The 17,184-nt window shown below is 46.0% G+C and overlaps 1 protein-coding gene across 1 annotated transcript in view; it reads left to right on the top strand.

Annotated features, from left to right (window-relative positions):
* Positions 1 to 17,184, top strand: part of capn9 (calpain 9) — an 80,082-nt gene that overhangs the window by 33,466 nt on the left and 29,432 nt on the right. Inside the window, exons 2-7 of the mRNA XM_069885047.1 lie at positions 1,755 to 1,824; positions 4,699 to 4,817; positions 6,836 to 6,969; positions 7,824 to 7,992; positions 12,628 to 12,711; positions 16,712 to 16,797. Coding sequence (XP_069741148.1) covers positions 1,755 to 1,824; positions 4,699 to 4,817; positions 6,836 to 6,969; positions 7,824 to 7,992; positions 12,628 to 12,711; positions 16,712 to 16,797 — 662 coding nt within the window. The remainder of the gene's footprint in view (positions 1 to 1,754; positions 1,825 to 4,698; positions 4,818 to 6,835; positions 6,970 to 7,823; positions 7,993 to 12,627; positions 12,712 to 16,711; positions 16,798 to 17,184) is intronic.

Below are 17,184 nucleotides of genomic sequence, written 5' to 3'. Positions count from 1 at the left end.
AGCTAAAAGATACTGTGTGCAGGGTGGATCGGGGTCCACAATAATTTTGTGCGCCCTCTTCAGACAACAATCCCGGTAGATCACACCGATGGGGAGGAGGGATGAAAAGACGTGTATGAAAAGACAATGGACTCTACTTTCTCTGGAAAATATTTCAATGGAATAGAAAAGCAAAGGCATACACAAATAAAGGTGGCGACCCCTAGTTAATACAAGTGGCAGACCAAAGCAAGGAGCTTCAATTCCAGTGGATTAGAATTAAAAATCAGTGCAGTGCTGTTAAACTTGTATGTGTATATCGGGAGAAGTTGCAAAAGAGATTTCAATGACCGAGAAGATCTTTAGATACAATCTTATGAATGCGCAAACATTGAGAATCTGGAATGACACAGTGGGCTCAGGCAGCATCCTTGGATTTTTTTGTTGTAATATTTATTTTTGTAGCGTGGCTTATATGAATGTTTACCCTGTGATGCTGCCTTAAAACAATGAACGTCATGACTTGTTCATGACAATAAATTCCGATTTTGATTCTGAGAAATGGTAAGTCAAAATTTCGGATCAGGGCTGTTTTATTGATGTAATCAATGCCTTTTTAATTAAAAAGACCTGATTAAGATCAATAGATAGAAAATGTTATTACTAGTAACTGGCGCAAGGTAGTTAATGATAAATGTGGTTGAACTTGCAGGAAAAACTTTGGTGCTCAGAAAGTGGTCCAGATGTTTAACTTGGCGACATAGAGCGTAGTTTAAGTCATTGTATTCGAGGGGGGAAGCAGGAGAGAAAGTAGTTAAAGGATGAGAAGAAGTGGATTGTGTGCACACGTCACTTAAGTTGAATTGAATTGTCTATTGTCACACATACTAAGGTACAGTGGAAAGCTTTGTACTGAGTGCTGTCTAGACAAGTCAACCCATTTTTAAGTACAGGAGGTAGTGAATAATAAAACAAAAAATTCAGTGTGGGGATTTTACAGTAAGTTAAATAATGCAGGAAATAGTGTTACAAAGACATGGTGCAGGGTAAAGAGAGAAAACCAGTTAAATAGTACAGGGTAACATCTTTTGCCAGTGAGAGGTCCATTCAAGAGATATAACAAAGAAAAGAAATGGTCCTCGAATCTGAAGGTTTGTGTTTTCATGCTCATGTTTCTGCTGCCTGACAGAAGTGGGGGAGAAGAGAGTGTCACAGGGGTGGAATGGGTCCTTTAGAATGTTGGTGGCTTTCCCAAGGCAGAGGTGGTACTGATGGCACCAACCGAGGGCAGTTTGCTCTCGGTGATGGCTTGAGTTGTGTTCAGTGGTTTCTGTGTTCTGTTGTAACAGTGGAAGCAGTGAGGAGGTGGTCTTGTTCAAACATCAGCTTGTTGCGACGCAGAATCAGATTTGTCAGTAACTTGCAGAGAGAACGGGAAAGAAAATTGAAAAATAAGGATTTGCAGGTCCACTCGGAAAAAGCAGGAAAGTGACTCTTTTTTTAGACATATAGCATGGTAACAGGCCATTTCAGCCCAATTAACCTACGTTTTGAATGATGGGAGGAAACCGGATTCTCCGGGGAAAACCCACACAGACACGGGGAGAAAGTACAAACTCCTTACAGACAGTGTGGGATTCGAACTTCAGTCGCAATTGCTGGTGCTGTAAAGGCGTTGCGCTAACCACTGCGCCAACCGTACCGCCCTAAGTCTTGTTGGAGATCTCTTTTATAAATGCTTCCATACATTTAAAAATGGATTGATTTGATTACAGGAGATTTCAAGCAACCCTAAGTTTATTGTTGGTGGTGCGACAAGGACAGATATCTGCCAGGGAGATTTGGGTAAGTGAATTTGCGGAATGAGTTCCATTGGTTTCCCTTACAAAAAAATGGTATCTTGAGCTGATGGACATTATTGTCATTAGTCACTTTAACCTCTCCAAAATAACAGCATTGAAACCTTCCCATAGAAACCTTAATATAATTATGTAAGAAATAGGGGCATGAATCGAACATCTGGCCCATCAAGCCTGCTCCACCATTCAATAAGATCATAGCTGATTGGCTGTGGACTCATCTCCACTTATCTGCCTTTTCCTCATAACCCTTAATTCCCCAACTATGCAAACATCTATCGAAGTATTAAATATATTTAACGAGATAATTCTGCTTCTTTAGGCAGAGAATTCCACAGATCCGCCAGGTGTTTGTACGTTCTCCCCGTGGCCACGAGTTTCCACTGGGTACTCCAGTTCCCCCCCCCACCACATTCTAAAGGTTACAGGGTTAGTCACTTTAATTGATCACAAGGGAGTATTTAGGTGGTCAGGTTCGTGGACGGAAGGTCCTGCTGTTGTGTGGAATCTCTAAATTTAAAACACTTGGATTCACTTTTCTCTGGGAAAAGCACTTCCTCTTCATCTCCATCTGAAATCTACTCCCCCAGATCTCCTAGACCTAGTTTCACCAACCGTGGTGTGGTGGAACCACTGTATTTCTGTTCGTACATGTGTAGTGAACTGGAATTCACTGTCTATGTACAGTTCAGATGGCTGGCTCCTCCCAGGGCTCCACCCCCACCTACTCCAATATAAACCCTGGTTCTCCCACCTTGCCTCAGATTCACCCGAGGACTATTGTGACTACTGGCCTTTGGTTGTAAGCTATTAAAAGCGTGTCTGTACTCCTCACTTGTCTCTGAGCGCCTTCAGTCGTGCTACAACATGTATGGCTGGCTCTGGCCCTTGCTGACTGTATCCGTGGCTCCTCCCCCTTGATTTCCCCAAATAAAGGCAGCAATGCCATGACCCCTCCCACAGAACAAGCTCGGGTCTCGGGTTAGCAGCATGAGATTCCTCTCATTCATCTGAATCCCAACAAGTATAGTCCCATTTCCAGTGAGTCTGAAACTTTATTTAATACCGATTTGATACGAAATGTATCAAATCAGATTGATTTTTAGATTAGCAGTTTTGCTTTGTGTTACAATTGAGTTTTGGGGTTGGAAATTGAGGGAAAGAAATTGCACTGAATTCCTACATGTCTGTTTATTTGACGTGGGCCAGAAAGATGATCGGCACCATCCACTCGCTGGCTCCATCTCTACCGGTCTCTCCACCTCTCCCACCTTCTGTCCAATACCTTATCACCTCTCGACTCCTCCTCAAATCCTTAACCTTTCCTTTTCACGCTCTTAATGTCACCCCTTTCTGTTTTACTCTTGATAAAGAATCCCCACGGATACTGCTGACCCACCGAGTCCCTCCAGCAGCTCATTGTTTGCCCAAAGTTGTTTTTCTTCTGTACCAGAGGATGCTCTGTGGACAGAGCAAGCGTGTCTCTTGATTCTATGGTGGATGTGGGCAGGAAACACCAGTTATCAGCAGCTACGTTGTCCCAGGCAGCCAGAATGAATGCTGGTCTGAGATGTCCACCATGCCCCATGTTATGGGGGGGTGGGTGGGGGGTGGGAATGGAATGGGTTCAGTGTTCCTGTGTTCCCAGGAGAATTTCTTTTCCTGAGCTATCAAGTCATGGGGTGAGGAAACAGGCTCTTCAGTCCAGCCTGCTAATGCTGACCAAAATGACCCACCCACAGTGCCTGTGCTTGGCCCATATCCTTCAAAACCAGAGGTTCCCAACATTTCTCAGGCTGCCATTCCCTTGGCCTACACATCACATCCCGAGCACCTCCACCCCATACAATGTTGGGGGAGGAGGGGTTAGTGGTGGCACCGTGGAGTGGGGGGGAGGGGATTAGTGGTAGCGCTGTGGTGACTGCCTACTTTTCCCTCACCGCCCCCTATTTCTTCACCACCCCTATTTCCTCACCGCCCCCTATTTCCTCACCGCCCCCTATTTCCTCACCGCCCCCTATTTCCTCACCGCCCCCTATTTCCTCACCGCCCCCTATTTCCTCACCGCCCCCTATTTCCTCACCGCCCCCTATTTCCTCACCGCCCCCTATTTCCTCACCGCCCCCTATTTCCTCACCGCCCCCTATTTCCTCACCGCCCCCTATTTCCTCACCGCCCCCTATTTCCTCACCGCCCCCTATTTTCTCACCAGCCCAATTTCCTCACTGCCCGTATTTCCTCACCGCCCGTATTTCCTCACTGCCCCCTATTGCCTCACCGCCCCTATTGCCTCACTGCCCCTATTTATTTACGCCCTCTATTTCCTCTCCACCCTCTATTTCTTCACTGCCCCTGTTTCCTCATCGCTCCCTATTTCTTCATCGCCCCTATTTCTTCATTGCCCCTATTACTTCACCGCCCCCTATTTTCTCTCCACCACTTATTTCTTCACCGCCCCCTATTTCTTCAGTGCCCCCTGTTTCCTCACCTCCCCCTATTTCTTCACCATCCCCTATTTCCTCACTGCCCCCTATTTCTTCACTGCCCCCTAATTCCTTACCACCCTCTATTTCCCCACTGCCCCCATTTCTTCAGAGCCCCCTATTTCCTCACCTCCCCCTATTTCTTCACCATCCCCTATTTCCCCACTGCCCCCTATATCTTTACTGCCCCTATTTCTTCACTCCCCCCTATTTCTTCACTGCCCCATATTTCCTCACCACCTCCTTAACTTCAACCTGTGTCCACAGGTTACTGATTCCCCTGTTCTGAGCAAAGGACTCTGTTCGTTCACCCAATCTATTCCTCTCATGATTTTGTACTGCAAGTGTTTGTTACCACCTCGTTTCCCTTCCTCCAGGAGACTGTTGGTTCCTTGCCGCTGTCGCCTCACTGACCCTGAACGAAAAGATGCTATACCAGGTTGTCCCACCTGATCAGACCTTCGACCGAAATTACGCAGGGATCTTTCACTTTCGGGTACGTTTCCTGAACAACTGGTCAAAAATCAACGCATTTTGGGTCCTTTGCAATGCATGCATAAGGCAGATCAGCCAGAGAGGAGAAGGAAAGGAAGAGGAGAGGGGGGACTCCATGCAAGTCTGTAGATGATACGAAGATTGGAGGTGTTGCGGACAGCAAGGATGTTTTACAAATCTTGCAGAGAAATCTGGACCACCTTGAAAAAAGGGGCTGAAAAATGGCAGATGGAATTTAATGCAGATAAATGTGAGGTGTTGCAATTTAAAATGACAAACCAAGAAACGACATGCATGGTAAATGGTAGGGCACTGAGGAGTGCGGTAGAACAGAGGGATCTGGGAATGCAGATACATAATTCCCTGAAAGTGGCGATTGTAAAGAGAGCTTTTGGCATATAGGTCTTCATAAATTAAAGTATTTGGTGCAGGAGTTGGGATGTTATGTAAAAGTTGAATAAAACATTGGTGAGGCCATACTTAGAGTATTGTGTGCAAGTTTTGGTCACCTAACTACAGAAAAGATATCAATAAGATGGAAAGAGTGCAGAGAAGATTTACAAGGATGTTGCCCGGACTTCAGGAACTGAGTTACAGGGAAAGGTTACACATGTTAGGACTTTATTCCCTGGAGCATAGAAGGGAGATTTGATAGACGTATTTAAAATTATGAGGGGTATAAACACTGAGGGTAGGTGAGATACAAACCAGAGGACATGGGTTAAGAGTGAAAGGGATAAAGTTTAGGGGGAACACGAGGGGGAACTTCTTCACACAGAAACTGCCACCTGAGGTGGTGAATGCAGGCTCAATTTTAACATTAAGAAGAATTTGGACAGGTACGTGGATAGGAGAGGTATGGAGGGCTATGTCAATGCAGGTCAATGGGACTAGGCAAAAAAAATGGTTTGGCACAGGTGACTGTTTCTGTGCTGTCATGTTCTATGGTCCTAAGGGCGAGATGAGGAAAGAGCAGCAGAAAATGTAGGGAGGCCAAATGGCAGACAGAAGAGCGAAAGGTGAGGAAAAGAGGATAAAGGTCAGGTGGAAGGAACAGTAAGAACATAAAGGGGTTGAAGGAAATCTGGTCATTATGAAATACACTTCATGTACCATGGAGATGGATCCAGGCAAAGGCAACAAGTTCTCAAGGACAGTGTCAGGAAGGAAGGTTTCAGCAGAGGCGGTTGTGAAAGAGATGAAGGAGGAAGGTAGGATGGGGTGAAAAAACCATGAAGGATAAACGGTGTGGCGAAGGAAGGGGGGGATGAAGAAGGGCATGGAGGGTCAAGGAGGGGAGGGGATGAAGGAGGGAAGGGGGTGATGGAGGGGAAGATGGAAGCAGGGAAGAGATGAAGGAGGGGAGGGAGGGTGAAGGAGTGGAGGGAGTGATGGAGGGGATTGGGTGATGGGGAAGATGGAGTGGAGGGGTGATGGAGGGGAAGATGGAGGAGAGGGGGAGGAGTTGAAGAAGGGGAGGGAGTGATGGAGGGGAAGATGGAGGCAGGGAAGGAATAGAGGGCAGGGAGGGTGAAGGATGGGAGGGAGTGATGGGGGAGTGATGGAGGGGAATGGATGATGGAGGGAGGTGTTAAAGGGAAGATGAAGGAAGGTGGAGGAGAGGGAGGGTGGAGGGAAATGGAGAGTAAGGAGCAGAAAAAGTAATAAAGGAAGATGAAAGAGTTGGTGAAGGAAGGTTGGGGAGAGGTGGATGACAGGGCAGGAGGGATAACAGATTCTAGACATTTTCTTTGTCTGCATTGGTCTGAGATCCTTTCAATAGAAACCACTTCATCAGTAGTCATCTCTTTAATTCTGAACACCACCATTAAATGTCTTATCAACCTTCACTGCACTGAGAAGAACCAGTCCCAGAGTTTCCTGCTTTCCCACGTAACTTGAGCTTTAATGCATAGTCCTGTCCAATCAGTGATGCTCATTAAGCATGGTCCTGGGCATCCATTAATGGGTTAAGAATGCAGTCTTTGCTGCCAGTAAATTTCTTGTGCTCTTCTCCAGTTCTGGCAGTACAACGAGTGGGTGGATGTTGTGATCGATGATCGTTTGCCAACCTTCAGGAACCGCCTAGTGTTTCTACATTCTGCCAGTAACGATGAATTTTGGAGTGCCTTACTGGAGAAAGCTTACGCCAAGTAAGTGTCAGCGCCAAATTCTTCACAAATCTGTCCATGTAGAAGTGACCATCAATGACAAGGGCAGCATGAATTCCCCATTCTTAACTGCCCTTGGCAAGGGGTTGGTGAGCTGGCTTCTTGCCACATTTTGGGGAGGGAATTCCAGGATTTCCCCTCAGTAAAAGCAATGTACTTCCAGACAAGGCGGTGTGTGGGTTGCAGGGGAACCTGTACACCTGCTGCTGGAGGGTGGAGGTTGCAGGCTCGGGAAAGCTGTCAGAGCAGACTTCGAGAATTGGTGCTCTCGGTTAACAATCAGGACGCACTGCAACTGCGGCATGGTGGCGAGGAAGGGGCAGTGTTTGAGGTGGTGGATGGTCTGTTATTCCCGCTGCCTTGTAAAAGCAGCCAATGGAATAAAAGACTGATGGCATCCCAGCCGCACACCCTTCACCCCTTTGGTCATGGAGGAAATTCACGAGTATGTGATCACGCTTCACCAGATTCAAGGATCCTTTCTTTCCTGCCGTTATCTGATTTCTGCTGTTATAGGTGCAGCAATCAGAGAGACAAATGGCACATTGGCCATATTGCAAGGGGTTTTGAGTATAGAGGCAAGGATGTCTTAATTCAATGATACAAGGCTTGGGACTTCCATCCATCTGGGAGACTGAGGTGCAGGAAGATGCTCTGGGTGATGTACCTCTGGCAGGGGGCAGGGAGAGCAAATGAAGGAAGATCCCAGTATCAGCAGATAGGGACAAGGAAGGAGTGCAGAGGAAGCAGAAGGTGAAAGGACATGGTGGTGTGGGCAGGGGAGAGGGGGCTCACCTCAAGTGCTCCATTTGTGTAAATACTCTATACCTCGGCAGGCTCTATGGAAGCTATGAGTCATTGAAAGGAGGCAACACCTTGGAGGCCATGGAAGACTTCACTGGTGGGATGGGAGAGGTGTTTAATTTGAACGAAGCACCCCCCAACTTGTTCACCCTCATTAAAAAGGCACTGAACCGGAACTGCATGCTGGGATGCTCCATTGACGTGAGTATTCAAAGTTGTACCCAGTTGTAGAGCTCGTCGAAAGAATCAAAGACTTGTTGATCCAAACCAAGGCTTTTATTAGCAAAAGACAGGAGCTCTTCACAGGTGGCCGACCAGTCCGGAATGATCCGACCTGGCTAGGGACACAACCCTTTAAGGCCCAAACAGTAGGCGTGGCTTAGCTCTCAGCCAATCGCTGTAAGCACAGTCTAGATAATGTAACTATATACACTATATACATTGGTGATCTCTTTCTCTCTCTTTGGCTTGGCTTCGCGGACGAAGATTTATGGAGGGGGTAAAAGTCCACGTCAGCTGCAGGCTCGTTTGTGGCTGACAAGTCCGATGCGGGACAGGCAGACACGGTTGCAGCGGCTGCAGGGGAAAATTGGTTGGTTGGGGTTGGGTGTTGGGTTTTTCCTCCTTTGCCTTTTGTCATTGGTGATAGATCTGTACTATCACACCAGTGAGCTGCGTTCAAGAGCTTCTGAGGATATATTGGTGACAAAGGTGCTATAAATGGTTAACACTACAACGTACAAATAAATACGAACAGGAAAAATACTTTGCACTCTATAGATTTGATTTGTTGTGAAAAAAGCTTATTTAGGAATAAACAAAGTTACTGTCTGAGGAGTCGACAGCACAGAACATCCTGCAGACACTGAGGGGCAAGGACTTGGTGGATAATCTAGTGTGGTTCCCTGAGCAGACTGTCCAGGTCATCTGGTGGAATGCCTCACTGTTCGTGCTCATGATCAAGCACCAGGACCTGGTCTGGTGGGCAGAGAGAAGAGTCTTCCTGGTCAGATCCTGCTTGACTGGAATATCACCCCTAATGCACGTTGTCCCTGAGATGACTGCAACGGAGAGGAGACAGTCCCCCACATCTTTGTGGACTGTGCATTTGCTAAGAAGATGTTCACTTTAAACCCTTTTCCATTCACTTACACCCAGCCACCCCCCCCCACCCATTCTTGTCTCCCTTCCTCTTTGGTTCCATTCCCCTCCATCTCCAAATCTCCACTATATTAATCTTCCACCCCGATTCCATCTCGTCTCTCTTTACGTCACCTGTCTTCCAGCACTGGAAACCTTTGTCTTTTCATCACCCATTCCACTCTGTTTGGCTCATCCTCCTCCACCCGCCTCCATGGATTTTCTTGCCTCTCTCTCCCCCTTTAATCTACTGCCATTGACTGTCATGTTTCACCTCGGTCTAGTTCACCAATCCCACATAGGGCCCCCATCCCATTCATCCCACCCTGCTCTCTTTACACTGGCCTCTGACCTTTCCACAGCCTCAATAAAGAGGATCGGCTTGAAATGTCCACTGTTCTTTATCTCCCTGAGTTCCTCCAGCAGATTGTGTTTGGCTTAATGTAAACAAGTCATTGTCTATTTCCCCAGGTTCGGGGAATCTAAAACTAGAAAACATAGATTTCAGGTAAAAAGAGAAAGATTTATAGGGGATATGAGAGGGCACTTTACTCACACAGAAGGTGGTGGGTGCATGGAACAAGCTGCCAGAGGAAATGGGAGAGGTAAGTAGGATTGTAATGTTTAAGTGAAATGTCGACAGATATGTGGGTAGGAAAGATTTAGAGGCCTATGGGGCAAACCTTGGGTAGAGAGCTTGGTCAGCATGGACAAGTTGGCCTGTTTCTGTTCTGTCAAATTTCATGACTCTATTAAGAAAAATGAAAGACATTGACATATTGTAAAAGAGTGTATTAAACAATTAAGGTAGAGAAAGAGGTGTCCCATGAATAAAGTATACATTTGAAATGACAAAAAAACCCTGTCTAATGTAGTGCCCGCCACTGAAACTCCCCGTATTTAAACCATCACGTTTCCATCCAGCCACAAGCCATCATCAACTAAATCCTGCCAATTTCATTACAATTTTTTAAAAACTATTTAGACATACAGAACAGTAACAGGCCATTTTGGCCTCCCAATTACACCCGTAGCACATTTTGAATGGTGGGATGAAACTGGAGCCCCCGGGGAAAAGCCACGCTGACACAAGGAGAATGTGCAAGCTCCTTACAGACAGTGTGGGATTCGAACCCTATTCCCAGTCGTTGGTGCCGAAATGGCAATGTGCTAACTGCTAGGCCAACCGGGCCGCCCCATTTCCAAAGCAGCCACATATATATCGGTTATGATGTTCCCATTATGACCACCAGAGGCTGGACTTCGCTGGGATTTGGCTTTGGAATCTAGTGGTGTTCCTAAACCCATAGTGTGATCTGCTGGCTCCCAATAAGCTTAGAATTGTCAGGAAGGAGACTAAATTCATAGAAATTAGCAAACCCGCTCAATGGGTCAATTAGGTCAGGATCAATGTGATCACAATATGCGGTAAGACCCTATATGTTAAAGACAGACAAAGGATGGGCACTTAATATTTTGGGCCAGGACTGTTTTTTAAGACCAGGGTCTGGGACTCAAGAAAGGGCCCTGGCCTGATAGCATTGAGTCTCCTTTTCTCTCCACGGATGCTGCTTGACCCACTGAGTTCCCTCCAGCTCCTCTTTGCTCAGAATTTCAGCATCCTCCCTTTTTGGGATTTTCTTCATTTTGTCAGGGATTCGATGACTAATCAAGAAGTCTTGATTCTGGATTCTGGAGAGAATACATCTGAGCAAGGTTTTGGGCTCTATAACTCAAAAAAGATCATCCTGGTTTGAAATCACCACAACATGGATTCACGAGATTGATTCCAGGGATGAAGGGTTTGTCCTGTGAGGAGAGATTGAGTAAGGGTGAGCTGGACCCTCTAGATCACACATGTCAAACTCTGGCCCACGGGCCAAATTATATTTGGCCCGCAAGATCGTTTCAAAAATGTATTAGAGGTGGCCCACTGGCCGCCGCGCAGTATAGGGCATGCACAGTAATATAACAAATCCCAGAATGCGTTGGCGTCATCCTGCTAATCGCCCCCACCTCCTCTGTTTACGTTGCAGGGTCTCACCGTGGACTCTGGTTTTGGGGCCTGGCTGGTGTCAGGGGAAGCCAAGGCTGCTTCCCAGCGCCCGGAACCAGAGGCCTTGGGCTTGACCTCGCCAGGACCATTGCCCACTCCCCCTCCCTGCCGCAGGCCGACCTGCGACTCACGGTGACGGGGCCGCTGATCCCCCGAGATGCCGCCCTGAAGCGAGAGCCGATGCCCCCGCACTGTTGTGTCCCCCCGCCCGCCCCCCCACCGCAGCGCGGCCTGGCCGGTGTCGGGGGAAGCCAAGGCCACTTCCCAGCGCCCGGAACCGGAGGCCTCGGGCCTGACCTCGCCAGGACCATTGCCCTCTCCCCCTCCCGGCCGCAGGCCGACCCGTGACTCACGGTGACGGGGCCGCTGATCCGCCGAGTTGCCGCCCTGGAGCGAGAGCCGATGCCCCCGCACTGTCATTGTCCAACTTGATCGCCTGCAAACCCCGCCCTCCCACACACAGGCCTGAGTAAGTATTATGAACTTTAATCTCAGGATAAAACGATCTTCCAATAGTTTCATGTCACAGTGATAAATATATTCCTGGTTAAAAATGGTCCTGCACCTGGATACAAGCTCATTAGGCATAAAACTTGAAAAGTGTGTAAATCAAAGGATATCTGTACCATTGGAAAAAGGGCATGGCAGATAACCCTGCTCGAGTTCATGCCCACAATCAGTCACCCATTTGATTGTTTCAGGAATCATGTTATTCTCCCACATTCTCAATAGCCCTCAGATTTTACTATTCGACAGCACACTAGCAACATTTGACAAATCCTCTATAGAGAAATATTATTTATTGAATATTTTATTTCTCATTTGTTAATGCTTCTGGAAAGAGTTTATCCAAAACTATTATTAAACATTTATTTTAATAAGAAAAAGTTTAACATTACATATGTTGAAAGAAGAGAAAACATGCAGATGTTGTTGAAAATTTTCAATAAGTATTTAGTTCGGCCCTCGACTTAGTCCAAGTTTTTAATTTTGGCCCTCCGTGAATTTGAGTTTGACACCCCTGCTCTAGATATTAGAATAATGAGTAGTGATCTCACTGAGCCATTCAAGATTCTGATTGACAATGCAGATGGCTTGAGACTTGTCATCCTTGGATGGAAGGTCGAGGAATGGGCTGGGGCTTGGCCTCAAGTCCAGCAGTCAGCTATTTGGGTTGAGAAGAGAAACTCCTCTTCTGAGAGGGGTTATAAATCTTGGGAAATCTTCTCTCTGGAAAGTGATGGGTGTCGAGTGTATTCAAGGTTGAGATACTGGATCACTAGGTATCAGGATCTACAAAGGTGAAGCAGAAAATTGGTCAAAAGTCAATGAGTCTAAAGGTACAGTGACAGACAAAATTATTCATGCTGTTAAGGTACGTAATTGCCTGATTACACCTGGGATTGTCTCATCTTGGAAGCTAAGCAGGCACTGGACTGGTCAATACTTGGAGGGGAGACAGCCGAGGAACACCAGGTGCTGTAGGTTTTTGTGAGGGGCTTTGGACAAAGTAGTGACTTTTTGTCTGCCTTACAGTGGACAAAAGATAAAGAATTTCATGTATGTTACATTCTAAATGTAGTATTATGTGACAATCATGGAACCTTTACCTTTAAAGCGCAGTCTTCTTAACCTTGTAGATTACGAGCGTGGCTGAGACAGAAGCTCGGACCCAGACAGGACTCATCAAAGGTCATGCATATTCCATTACTGGTGTTGACCAGGTAAGTTCTTAAATTTTTTAGAATTTGGACATGCAGCACGGTAACAGGCCACGAGCCCGTACCGCCCAATTTACACCTAACGGCAGATGGAATTTAATGCAGATAAATGTAAGGTGTTGCAATTTAAAAGGACAAACCAAGAAAGGACATGCATGGTGAATGGTAGGGCACTGAGGAGTGCGGTAGAACAGAGGGACTTGTTTACAATTTACACCCAATGAACGGGTGGGAAGAAACTGGAGCCCCCGGGGAAATCCCACACAGACACGGGGAGAATGTATGAACTCCTTACAGGAGTCTCTTGTTCGATACATTGGCAAATTTGACTCACTGAAGTGAATTAGTGAGTTGTATGTATTGTTCACTCCTTTGCCTAGTACAGGTTGAGTACCCCTTATCTGAATACCTGAAATCCGAAATGATCCAAAATCCGAATTTTTTTTGTCCATGGTCCCATAAAGTAATACATAATACGTAACAGAGTTCAGAAATCCCGATTGGTGAAGGGAATATAGTGGATTTAAGTAGTGGATTATAGAGTGTAAATATTTGCACTGTAATGTGAATACATGTATCTTTAAGTCTGAATGAATGAGTGCATTTTTAAAATGGTACTCCAAAATCCAAAACACTTCTGGTCCCAGGCATTTTGGATAAGAGGTAGTCGACCTGTTTGTATTTTTATATTTTGGTATTTTTATAATTTAAGGAATAGGGAAGGGAGGGTGTAAGGAGGGGAAAATAAGGACTCTATAAATCATATTACATGGAAAGAGAATGTAATATTTTGTTTATTGGATTTGCGTGAGTCTTTGGAAAATCAAAAATAAAATATTCCAATAATGGGGCATCCAGCCTGGAATATCCATTGTATTGGTCACTGTTTGGCCTTTGTTACTCCGTTCATGTTGATCCTCATTCTTGCTGCAGTCTGGGATCATGAGACTGGCACCCATGAGTATCAGGGTACAGATGCTGGCCTTGGTACTGGGTGCTGCTGAGTTACTGTCCAGTAAGCGATATCTGACAGCACTGATCATTCCCACCTGACACTGGTACCTGAACCAATTCTATATTCATGTGCCTTTCTAGTTGATTGAAAAGGATCCCAAGATCACTGGAATCTTCATCTATGTCCCACCCTTAGTCCCAGGGACCTTCACACTCTCATTAGTTGGGACCAAAAGACAGATCAGGGATCTCCCTGGACGTGCTTCAGACCAGGGATTTCCATGGCCTTTCTGGCTCCATCAGGAATTAATTCAGGAATTTCTCTGGTTTGTAAGGCTCTGATCCATCAATTTCCCTGAAGGTTTCCCAGGAATGGCTTTGGGAATTTCTTTGGACTCATTATAGCCTAGAATCTGGAATAGAATCACAGAACATTACAGCACAGTACAGGCCCTTTGGCCCACGATGTTGTGGTGACCTATGTAAACTTACTCCACAACAATCTAACTCTTCTCTCCCTCACCTATAACCCTCCATTTTTCTCACATCCATGTAAGAGTCTTCTTGATGTCCCATTTGTACCAGTGTCTACCACCACTACCCCCTGGCAATACATTGCCAGGCACCCAGCACTCTCTTGTGCAGAAACCTCTACCTCTGACATCTCCCCTAAACTTTCCTCCACTCACCTTTGTAACACTCCCCAGCAGCAATTTGGAGGCACATAAACAAATGGGTTAAGTTTAACACAAGATTTATTAACCAGCTAACAATAATAGAATTAACCCAATAAACATAACACCCGAACACCAGCCTTAATAGCAACTCAATATAAACAACAAACTATTACACAGTATATGTGGAAGAAAACCCAGACCATTACAGTCCAGGCTGAAATGCCCCAAAAATAACCAAAATTCCCAAAACAAAACCCCCACATAAATCACGTCAAGTCTGTCAGTCAAGAAGGAACAGCTCATGGATCTGGTCTCCAGGCTTGGGATTATTTGTTTCCTTGCCCACTGGTCTTTTAGTTTGAGGCTGTATCCAGGTGACTGTGGTCCCGATAGACTTGCAACCCCATTAAGGGAACACGAGACTGGCTCAAGGTTCAAATATGGTGGCTACAACCATCCTTTACTCAGGAATCTTCACAATGACCTCCTGGTCACCACATGAGGTTCATGCCGCCAAAGTCCTTTTTAGGGTTAACAAGTGATCTTCTGTCATGCAAGACTTCTCCTTTGAATAGTCTGGCTTGAGTGGTCCCGTGATTCCTGCCACACAAAGTCCTTCACTTAAAAGGGGATGGGAGAGGCTCTGGTCAGTCCCACGCACACTGCGCATCAGAGTACCCCAAACTGCTGTCAGAACAATTCATGGACAAAATAGCTCAGTCTTCCTTTTTCCACTGAAACTACTGGGTGAGCCACTGACATACAGCTCCAGGTGGCAGTGCTAGCACTCGTGAACAAAGCAACTCAGCATGTGGCTTGCTGAAGCTGCTGGGTGAGCATGCACAGTCAGACTGGCTGTCTGACTGCCTGCACTCCAGTCCTTCAAAACTAGCATGCTGGGGATTTTTAACTGCCCAGCGCTGCCTCCAGCTCTTCCCATTGGTGGTGGAGAGAGGTTAACAGCCACAGGTTCGCTGTCCTTCAAGCCCACGGACTTCCAGCATGTGGTTCCGTGCTTTGTCAGCTGTCAAAGTTCCCTAGTGGTAGCCCAGTCTTATTACAGCTCCTAGTATCTGTCAAATCCCCCGCAGTGGGTTCATTCCTGTCCTCAGTCAAAAATAAAATTGTCCAAGGGCCATAACACCTTTAAACAGAGATCCAATACTATTGGCTATTGATGCCCCGGGATAAAGGTGCTGGCTGTCCACTCTCATCCTGCGATCTGTCTGAGTTATGTGGCTTAGGATAGAGAGGAATCTTGGGAAACCTTGTTTAATTTCCAGTGATGGAGCAAGAAATTTCCTGAACAATGGAGTTCACACCTGAGAGGTTGACCTGGGGAGCTCCCCTATCACTGGGGCTTATTCCAGGGAATGGATTTGGGGTCTACCATATTCAAGTTCTGAGATGGACGTAGACTCAGAATAGTCCACCTCCTGCTCAGAATCATAGAGCTCTACAACTCTGAAACAGACCCTTCAGCCCATCTTACCCATGCCAGCCAGCTCACCCCATTTGCCCAAGCTCAGCCCATAAACCTTTCCCATCCATGTACCTGTGTAAATGACTCTTAAATGTTATAATTGTCCCTGCCTTTAGATTTCAGATTTTAGATTTGTTGTCAGAGTACACACACGACATTGCATACAGCCCTGAGATTCTTTTTCCTGTGGGTGGGGCAGAATTACCACAAAAAAACAAACTGTGCACAATTTACCACTTCCTCTGGCAGCTCCTTCTTCAAACCAACCACCCTCTGTATGAAGGCCCTCTAAATCTTTCCCCTCTCATCTTAAATCTATGCCTTCAAGTTTTATATTTCCCTACCCTGGGGCAAAAAAAAAATGGGCTGTTTACCTTTTCTATGCTTTTAAAAAAAACATTTCCATTGAGAAATAGTAATTCAGTAACCCACTGTCTCGGGGGGGTGGAGGGTCGCACTAAACTCGAGTGAGGGTTTAACACCCCTAGTCTGTTCCCCGATAGTCTCCCCTGCAATTCCAGATACAGCGTAGAAGAGGTTTGGAAAAGACTCCACTGTTTCTGAACCCTTCACTCAACTGTGCTTTTATTCATCGTCATTCCTTGCTTGTAGTATTAGAAGCTAACGCAATGATATTACAGCACCGGTGACCCACCACTGTCTGTAAGAAGTTTGCATGTTCTCCCCGTTGTTTCCTTCAGGTGCTGGGTCTTCCTCCCTCATTCCAAAGATGAGTAGCATGGGCTCATGGCCTGGTCGGGTCTGTTACCGTGCTATATCTCTAAAAGCCTATATATATTTATAAATAATTTTTTTTAAAATGAGCTCTTAGTCTTGTTTATGACTGAATATAAATAAGCAATGGCTTCCTTGCATTTCTCTTTCGAAGGTAAACTACAGAGGTCGACCAGTGCTGATGATCCGTGTCCGGAATCCCTGGGGCCAAGTGGAATGGAATGGACCCTGGAGTGATGAGTAGGTGATGGGGAAGAAAGGAGCAATTATATCACTGTAGTACAGTCCAATTCATCAAATAATCTGCTGCCATCTTTAATCATCAGGAATCTCGCAACTGGAGAGAGTACATGGAAGGCAGAGCACAGGCTCTGCCTCTGTGTCTCTGTGAACCTCCTCCCACCCATCCTGCCAGTCTTGAGTCATCCTTGGATTCACCTCAGTGACTCCCACATTCTCATCGCTCTCTCTATGTGGAAGATTAAACCCGAGTTCTTCACTTGATTTACGAGCGATGATTATCTATTTATAAATTATTTGTAGCCTGCCCCCAGAGGTAGAAATGTTTTCTTTACATGAACCCTAAGAATCACATCTATCATCTTAAATTCCCCTTGTAGGTTACTC

The sequence above is a fragment of the Narcine bancroftii genome, chromosome 6 (genome assembly GCF_036971445.1).
Source record: "Narcine bancroftii isolate sNarBan1 chromosome 6, sNarBan1.hap1, whole genome shotgun sequence".
NCBI classification, from domain to species: Eukaryota; Metazoa; Chordata; class Chondrichthyes; order Torpediniformes; family Narcinidae; genus Narcine; species Narcine bancroftii.
The sequence above is the reverse complement of the archived record's forward strand: the minus strand, read 5'-3'. Positions and strand labels throughout refer to the sequence as shown.